General features: G+C 54.7%; 1 protein-coding gene across 1 annotated transcript in view; it reads left to right on the top strand.

The window, feature by feature from the left end:
- The first annotated feature begins 472 nt into the window (after positions 1-472).
- The window catches only part of LOC122177418 (maestro heat-like repeat-containing protein family member 2B), a 34,725-nt gene continuing 26,252 nt past the window's right edge, over positions 473-8,945 (top strand). The window contains exons 1-13 of the mRNA XM_042866795.1: positions 473-537; positions 1,277-1,304; positions 1,446-1,553; positions 1,743-1,902; positions 2,030-2,070; positions 2,214-2,360; positions 2,446-2,589; positions 2,879-2,998; positions 3,170-3,292; positions 3,427-3,582; positions 3,805-3,927; positions 7,946-8,025; positions 8,410-8,505. Coding sequence (XP_042722729.1) covers positions 473-537; positions 1,277-1,304; positions 1,446-1,553; positions 1,743-1,902; positions 2,030-2,070; positions 2,214-2,360; positions 2,446-2,589; positions 2,879-2,998; positions 3,170-3,292; positions 3,427-3,582; positions 3,805-3,927; positions 7,946-8,025; positions 8,410-8,505 — 1,391 coding nt within the window. The remainder of the gene's footprint in view (positions 538-1,276; positions 1,305-1,445; positions 1,554-1,742; positions 1,903-2,029; positions 2,071-2,213; positions 2,361-2,445; positions 2,590-2,878; positions 2,999-3,169; positions 3,293-3,426; positions 3,583-3,804; positions 3,928-7,945; positions 8,026-8,409; positions 8,506-8,945) is intronic.

Genomic DNA, 8,945 nt, shown 5'->3' with positions numbered 1-8,945 from the left:
ACTGGGTGACCAGACTGGTAGACGAGGGAAAGGCTGTCAGTGTAGTCTACCTAGACTTCAACAAAGCCTTTGACATGGTCTCTCACAGTATTCTCCTGGGGAAACTGGCTGCCCGTGGCTACTAGACAGGTATACCCTTCTTTGGGTATGGAACTGGCTAGAAGGCTGTGCCAAATGGGTAATAGTTAATGGAGTTAAGTCCAGCTGGCAACCCGTTACAAGTGGTGTCCCCCAGGGGTTGGTACTGGGGCCTATCTTGTTTAATATCTTTACTGATGACCTAGATGAGGGGATTGAGCATACCCTCAGTAAGTTTGCAGATGACACCAAATTGGGAGGTAGTGTTAATCTGCCTGAGGGTAGGGATGCCCTTCAGAGGGATCTGGATAAGCTGGATCACTGGGCTGAGGTGAATGGGATGAGGTTCAACAAAGCCAAGTGCTGGGTCCTGCACTTCAGCTGCATTAACCCAATGCGGCATTATAGGCTTGGAGACGAGTGGCTGGATGACTGTGAAGAGGAAAGGAACCTGGGGGTGTAGGTTGATGCTCAGCTGAACATGAGCTGACAGTGTGCCCAGGTGGCCAAGAGTGCCAGCGGCATCCTGGCTTGCATTAGAAATAGTGTGGCCAGCAGGAGCAGGGAGGTCATCATCAGCACTGGTGAGGCTGCAGCTTCAAGAATCGTGTATTCTAGTATTATTCAGTTTTGGGGCTCTCACTACAAGAAAGAAATTGAGGCCCTGGAACGTGTCCAGAGAAGGGCAATGAAACTGGTGAGCAGTCTGGAGCACATGAGGAGCAGCTGAGGGATCTGGGATTGTTCATTCTGGAGAAGAGGAAGGTCAGGGGAGACCTCAATGCAACCTACAACTTCTTGAAGGGAGGTTTTGATGAGGAGAGGTTTGGCCTCTTCTCCCGGGCAACAAACAGGACCCAAGGAAATGGCCACAAGTTGTGCCAGAGGAGATTTAAATTAAACATAAGAAAAACTTTTTCTCTCAGAGAGTGGTCAGGCACTGGAATGGCCTGCCCAGGGAGGAGGTTGGAGTCGCCGTCCCTGGCGTTCAAGAAGCATTCGGATGAGGAGCTATGAGATATGGTAGATTGTGGTAGGAGTGGTAATGGGATGACGGTTGGACTAGATGATCTTGTAGGACTCTTGCAACCTTGTAATTCTAGGACTCTATGATTCTTTGATTCCATGATGGTGGTCTTCTTGTTTGATCAGATGCGATAGAGTCTCCCTAAAGTCTCTGACTCTGGCAAACCTTCAGTGAGTTCAGACACACCACGGGAAGAAGGGTAAGGACAGTGGGCAGCATCTTCTTTTAGAAAACCCGTGCTGCTCAGAGGGTGGCACAGAAGCACTGCTGGGGCCACACTTGAGCCTCCTGAGAGGCTCCTGAGAACTGAGCATAACCAGTGTTTCAACTGGTTTTGCAGGCAGCAGGAGACCTTTCTGCCCGGGAAGCCCAGGAAGAAGGAGCTCTCCAGGAGCTGTGCATGGACATCCTGGGATCACTGGACGTCTCTGTGAGAGGGATGTCCAAAGTAAGTCACGCTCTGCCCTGCTGCTGCTCCCTGCCCCTGTACCACGTGTTCCTCGTCCCATTCCAAGACCCCAGGTCTCTCCTCCAATGTGCTCTGAAGCACACAGGACTCAGGGAAATTCACAGAGTCCTCTTCCTCTCCGAGCAGAGGCAGGAATGCTGACCTGCTCAACTGCCTCGTTCCCTACAGCTCCTGTGGCCGCGGCTGCTGTTGTTTGTGGTGCCAGCGCAGTACACAGGCATGCTGATCCCAGTCTCCCGCTGTGTCTGTGCCCTGGCTGAGAAAGAGGAGCTGACAGGACGGCGCATAGAACACCTGGATCCCCATTTTGTCAGCTCCATGTTTCAAGGTAGGAGCAAAATCTCCCCCAGTGAGCTCTGCTGACCTGTGGTAGCACCCAGAAGGGACAGCGGAGGTGCCCATGGCAAGGCAGGGAGTGTCTTGGAGTCTTAGTCAGCACTTCTTTCTCTTCATAGGCCCACTGCTGACGCTCCAGACCCTGCTGGTGTGCCTGTTGGTGAGTACATGCTCCAGAGGCCAGTGCCACGAGCACCCAGGAGGAAGCAGCATGGCCATGGGCAGAGCCAATCTGCTTCCCTCCTGGCAGAAGCCGCTGTTCTTGCTGCAGAAGTGACCCTGCTTTTTCTTGCTCTCACTCAGGTGGTGGCAGGCAGCCCTGGTGCAGGGAGCAAACTCCAAGCTGCTGCCTTACTGCTGATGAAAAACCTTCACAGCAGGTTCCATAGAGCTGTGGGGGCCATGTGGGCTGCCGAGATCCCCCTGCTGCTGCAGTGCCTCGAAGGTAAAGTGGTGGAGCTGGGAGAGGGACTGTTCTTCCAGGCACCTCTCCCCAGAGGGCTGCAGCAACTTGGGAGTGAGGGAAGAGGCAAAGGGCAAGGGAACATTGTCTTCTCCTGTTCTCCAACAGTTCCTGAGGGCATCACTGGACACAATAGAGGAGAAGGCATGGATCGAGGCCCTGAGCTGTGAGCTGAGCCAGCGGCTGAGCAGCTCTGCCAGCAGCTCTGCAGAAAAGGTGAGCTCCCCCCGGCTCTACCCAGCGGTGCAGCTGCAGGTGTCCAGCTGGGGCTGGGGCTGCGGCTGGTGCTCTGCCCATGCGGGATGCTGATGCTGCTTCTCCAGTCTATGCCCCCCAAAGGGCCTTTCCCTGCAATCTGCCCGGGGATGGCTAAAGCTAAATGGCCTTTCCCTGCAGCTGCTCTCAGCGACTCCCAGCATGGGAGCGTGGGTCCTCCCCACCTAGCCCTCCCCCAGCAGTTTAAGCTGCTGCCACATCTCAGCTTCTTCCTTCCCTTCCCATGCAGTCGTTCCTGTACAAGGCTCTGGGCACAGAGCTGGGATCCTGCAAGGGAGTCCTCCACGTGCAGGAGAAGCTGCTGCAGCACCTGGAGGAGGCAAATGCAGAGGAGCCACGTGAGGCCCAGGTGAGCTCTCCTCTCCTCCAGCTCCTGTGAGCATCCCCTCTCTGGCCGTGGGGCAGAGGCCTTCTCCTGGCCCTGCTCTAGGCCTTTCAACCTCCGCACTGCTGCCATTTTGCTCAGGAGAGGACCTGTAGATTTAGGCCTGTGCCAACGGCCCCTTGTTCTTTTGTGCAGGGAATCATCTCTCTTCTCAGCCATGCTGCTGAGAACAACTTCCACACAGTCCTGGCCACGCTCACCATGTTTGCGTCCAGGCTGTGCAAAGGCCGCAATGCCAGGATTTCCAGGCGCAAGAAGGTAAAGCGTTACGGGTTTCCATCTTGGCATTCTTCTGTCTTGTTTTCCCTACAGCTCCTGCGTTGGGAGCCCAGGTGCATCGCGGGGCACTGGGGGCCGTTAGCGAGTGTCTCAAGGCATTTCTTCCCACACAGATGGAGCTGGACAGCATGAGAGCTCATGCCACACGCAGCGCTCTCATGCTCGCCCACGGCAGTGTGGCACTGCATGCCTCCAAAGAACAGCTGCTCGCCCACCTGGAGGGAGACATCGTGGGCAACGTCCTGATGCTCTACAGCTGCAGCTGCCAGGTGAGAGCTCAAAGCGTGCCAGGGTGTCTGAGCGCCCATCTGCAGCCCCTCCACGTGGGAAGGATGCTGAGATGGGCCTTTCCTTTCCAAAGGTCCCTCGGGGAACTGTTTGTGCCCAGATAAAGATCCAAGCCCTTCCCTTAGCGTTGTCCCCATGTGTGTCCCTTGCAGCCCTTGTCCCTTCCCGCAGTTCAAAGAATGTTCTTCTCTCTTGCTCCTCAGGACTTGCAGAACAACCTTGCTCTGGTGCAGAGCATCACTGACTGCAGCTCTGCCTTCCAAGCTGTGGGTGGTTCTGCAAGCTTTAACCCCTCCTTGAAGAGCAAGCTGCTGGAGATCCTGATGGTGAGTGCCTAGAGACAGGGCTGTCTGCAGAGGAGTTCTGGGCTGTGCCACAAGGCTCGCTTCCCTGGGGGCATGCAGGTCTCCAGCAGCCACACGTCTCCAGCTGGTGGGGACCTCTGCGTAACAGGTTTGAGGCCCTGGAAGTTGAGGGGGGGACGAGTGAGAGTGCGGAGACAGGTTCACCCGTGAGGGTGCCTCAGGCGAAGCGGTCGCCCCCAACCCTCAAAACTGCTTCTACCCGTAAGGACAGGAGGGTGATTGTCATAGGCGACTCCCTTCTGCAAGGAACAGAAGGCCCTATATGCCGGCCCGACCCTACCCGCAGAGAGGTGTGCTGCCTTCCTGGAGCACGGGTCAGGGACATTTCAAAGAAAATTCCTGGGTTGATTCGGCCTTCAGATTATTACCCGCTTTTAATAATTCAGGCTGGCGGCGAGGAAGTTGATAAGGAAAGCCTGAGGTCTATCAAGAAAGACTTCAGGGGAATGGGGCGAATACTTGAAGGAGCTGGGGTGCAGGTGGTCTTTTCTTCTATGCCCGTGGTGTCAGGGAAAGGTACAGAGAGGATCCAAAATACCCAACTCTTCAATAGATGGCTTAAGAGCTGGTGCAGGCGCAAGAATTTCGGCTTTTTTGACCATGGGGCAATTTACACTGCACCTGGCATGATGGCTGCTGATGCATGCAGCCTGTCCCTGAGGGGTAAGAGGATCTTAGCTGAAGAATTAGCGGGACTCATTGACAGGTCTTTAAACTAGGAATGAAGGGGGAAGGGGACAAAATAATGGCTACTGGAGTTGAACGGGTCATTCGAGGGCTTATACCAAACTCCATGGGCAATGACGGCAGAGTGCATAGGGAAGGACTAGGGCAGGGGGATGCTGGGGATGCTGCTGTTCTAGGGGATCCTAGATCCCTTATAAAGGTGGCGAGACGGGTAGCCCGGCTGAAGTGCCTTTATACCAACGCACGCAGCCTGAGTAACAAGCAGGAGGAACTGGAAACTGTGATGCACTCGGGAAGTTATGACCTTGTTGCTATCACAGAAACATGGTGGGATGACTCCCACAATTGGGATACTGCCATCGACGGCTATAGACTCTTTAGGAGAGATAGGCGAGGTAGGAGGGGTGGGGGAGTTGCTCTCTATGTCAGAGATTGGATAAACTGTGAGGAGCTCCCTACGAGAAGCAGTCAGGAACAGGTTGAGAGCCTGTGGGTTAGGATTAGAGATGGGACAAATATAGGTCAGCTGGTGTTAGGGGTATACTACAGACCACCTGATCAAGGGGAGGCTGTTGACGAGGCTTTCTTGCTCCAGATGCGTGAGATGTCTGGCTCACGGGCTCTTGTCCTGGTGGGGGACTTCAACCATCCGGACATTTGCTGGGAAAACCACACGGCGAGCTGCAAGAGCTCCAGAAGGCTCTTGGAATCCATTGATGATAGCTTTCTGGTTCAGGTATTGGACAGACCAACCAGAGGTGAAGCGTTGCTGGACCTGCTGCTCACCAACGCCGAGGAGATCATCAAAGGCGTCAAGGTTGGAGGCTGCCTGGGCTCCAGCGACCACGCCCTGGTTGAGTTTGTGATCTCAAGGGATGTGGGCCTGGCAAAGAGCAGGACCAGGACACTGAACTTCAGAAGAGCAGACTTCAAGCTACTCAATGGATTGCTGGCCAAGATCCCCTGGCGCGCTGCCCTCAAAGACAAAGATGTTGAGGAGAGCTGGCGGCTCTTCAAAGATGCCCTCCTGGAAGCACAAGAGGTCTCCATTCCTCTGAATAAGAAAGTGGGCAGGCGAGGTAGGAAACCGGCTTGGCTCAGCAAGGACCTGCTGAGAGAACTGAGGGCGAAGAAAGGGGTGTACAAGCTCTGGAAACAAGGCTGTGTCACCTGGGAAGAGTACAGGAATGCCGTCCGGACTTGCAGACGTGGGATCAGGGAAGCCAAGGCGCAGGCAGAACTGAACTTGGCAAGAGACGTGAAAAACAATAAGAAAACCTTCTACAGGTACATTGCCCAGAAGAGACAGGCCAAAATGGGCGTACCTACTTTGGTAAATTTAAAAGGAGAACTGGCTTCAACAGATGAAGAGAAAGCTGAGGTGCTGAATGAGTTCTTCACCTCGGTCTTCACTGGTGGCCAGGATTCTAGTCTTTTTCACGTTCCTGAACCCTGCATCCCCAAACCTCTATGTGGGGACCAAGGAGGTAAATCCCTCCCCACTGTAAGGGCAGAGCAAGTCCGAGAGTGCCTCCTTAGACTGAATGAATACAAGTCTATGGGGCCGGATGGCGTGCATCCCAGGGTCCTGAAGGAGCTGGCTGAGGTGGTTGCCGAGCCGCTCTCCATCATATTTGAGAAGTCGTGGCTGTCAGGTGAGGTCCCGAACGACTGGAGGAAGGGTCATGTCACTCCCATATACAAGAAGGGGAGCAGGGAGGACCCGGGGAACTACAGGCCGGTGAGTCTCACCTCCGTGCCTGGGAAGATCATGGAACAGATCCTCCTGGACAACATGCTCGGTCACATAAAGAATGAGCATGTGATCCGAGACAGCCAGCACGGCTTCACCAAAGGAAGGTCATGCCTAACTAATCTTGTGGCCTTCTATGATGGAGTGACGGCATTGGTGGACGAAGGGAAGGCGACCGATGTCATTTACCTGGACCTGAGCAAGGCCTTTGACATGGTCCCCCACCACATCCTCATCTCCAAATTGGAGGGAAGTGGATTTGATGGGTGGACGACCCGATGGATAAGCAATTGGTTGAAAGGCCGCAGACAGAGGGTGGTGGTCAATGGCTCTATGTCCAGGTGGAGGCCGGTAACAAGTGGTGTCCCCCAAGGGTCTGTCTTGGGACCGGTGCTCTTTAACATCTTTATTAATGACATCGATGAGGGAATTGAGTGCACCCTCAGCAAGTTTGCTGACGACACCAAGCTGAGTGGTGCGGTTGATACGGTGGAAGGAAGGGATGCCATTCAGAGGGACCTCGACAGGCTGGAGGGCTGGGCTCGGGTGAACCTGATGAGGTTAAACACGGCAAAGTGCAAGGTTTTGCATTTGGGCTGGAAGAACCCCAGGCACCTGTACAGGCTGGGAGGAGCGGTCCTTGAGAGCAGCTCTGTGGAGAAGGACCTAGGGGTCCTGATGGACGAGAGACTGAATATGAGCCAGCAGTGCGCTCTGGCAGCTCGAAAGGCAAATGGGATCCTGGGCTCCATCAGGAGAGGGGTGGCCAGCAGGGACAGGGAGGTGATTGTCCCTCTCTACTCGGCTCTTGTGAGGCCCCATCTGGAGTACTGTGTCCAGGTGTGGAGCCCTCAGTACAAGAAAGACATTGAGATTTTGGAAAGGGTCCAGAGGAGGGCAACTAAGATGATCAGGGGGCTGGAGCACCTCCCCTATGAGGACAGGCTGAGGGAGTTGGGCTTGTTCAGCCTGGAGAAGAGAAGGCTGCGGGGTGACCTCATTGCAGCCTATCAATACCTGAAGGGAACCTACACCCAGGAGGGGAGTAAACTCTTCAAAAGGGCTGATAACAGCAGGACTAGGGGAAATGGTTTTAAGTTGAAGGAGGGAAGATTTAGGTTGGATGTTAGGGGGAAGTTCTTTACTAGGAGAGTGGTTAGGCCCTGGAACGGGCTGCCCAGGGAGGTTGTGGATGCCCCGTCCTTGGACGTGTTTAAGGCCAGGTTGGATGGGGTCCTGGGCAACCTGATCTGAATGTGTATGTTTGGTGGCCCTGCTAGGCAGGGGGGTTGGAACTACATGATCCTTGAGGTCCCTTCCAACCCGGGTGATTCTGTGATTCTGTGTGATTCTGTGACCTTGGGTGCTGGCAGGCAGCGGCTGGGCAGCGGGCTGGGTGCACCAGCTACTGCATCCTGCAGTGCTTCCATGGGAAAGTGATGGGGCTGGTGTGTGGCAGTTGTGCCTGTCTTGAGGCCGGGTGGAACAGCTCTTGTGTGCCCCCTGCCCACTTTGACAGTGTGTCTCTGGGACTTGCAGGACCTGCTGAAGAAGTATTACTCGGGCATGCCTGTCTCCCCAATGCCTCTCAAGGCGGTTCTGGCCCTGGAGCAGTTGAGGTAAGGCCTGAGGTTGCAAGTCAGGATGGTGATCCCCATTTTGGGTAGCTCCTGAGGGCCTGGAGAAGGCAGGGGTAAGGAGCTGCATCTACAGGAGAGACGGCTGGGCTGTTGTGCCTGGCGAACTGCGGTTCTGGGCAGGGAGAAAGGCCCTGGTGCTCCTGTCCCTTGGCAGGGAAGGGAGGGAGAGCAGGAGGTGGTTCACTGCTGCTGGGGAGGAGGTGGGCGCTGCTGGAACTGAAGACAGTGCTTAGCAACATGAGCTGGGTGGGGGTATTGGCTTTGTAGCTGTCAATTAGGAGAAATTCAGATGTTGTCTGAACCAGTCTGGAGAGCACTGGTAAAGGCCCTTTCTGATTTCTCTTCCTTTTTTCCTCCTCTCAGCAAGCTGAAGCCTTCTTTCGAAAGCAAGGACCTGCGTGTGATGTTGGTCCTGTGCTGCAAGAACATCGTGACATATCCTTCAGCAGAGAAGGCACAGTGAGGTCTCTTCAGAGCCTTCTCTTCTCCAGCTAAACAAGCCCAGTCTCCTCAACCTTTCCTCGTACGACATGTGTTCCAGTCCTCCGATCATCTTAGCGGCCCTCCTCTGGACCTGATATAAGAGCTCTGCATATTTCTTGTGCTGGGGCCTCCAGGCCTGGATGCAGTACTCCAGATGGGGCCTCACAAGAGCTGAGTAGAGGAGGACTACCATCTCTCTTTCCTTGCTGGCCTCCCCTGTTTTAATGTAGCCCAGGATATAGTTGCTTATGGGCTTCAAGCACATGATGCTTGCTCATATCCAACTTCTCATCCACCAGGACTCCCAGAATATTCACAAACATTTATGCGATCCCCCCTCAGCCCTCCTTTCCCCATGATGAACAGACTCAGGTCCCACCATGTCTCATGTGTGATTGCCATGACATCACCCCCCT

The sequence above is a fragment of the Lagopus leucura genome, unplaced genomic scaffold, assembly GCF_019238085.1.
Source record: "Lagopus leucura isolate 7727_CA_CO unplaced genomic scaffold, USGS_WTPT01 Super-Scaffold_100001, whole genome shotgun sequence".
Classification (NCBI taxonomy): domain Eukaryota; kingdom Metazoa; phylum Chordata; class Aves; order Galliformes; family Phasianidae; genus Lagopus; species Lagopus leucura.
Note: the sequence above shows the minus strand (reverse complement) of the source record. Positions and strands in the feature narration are given on the sequence as shown.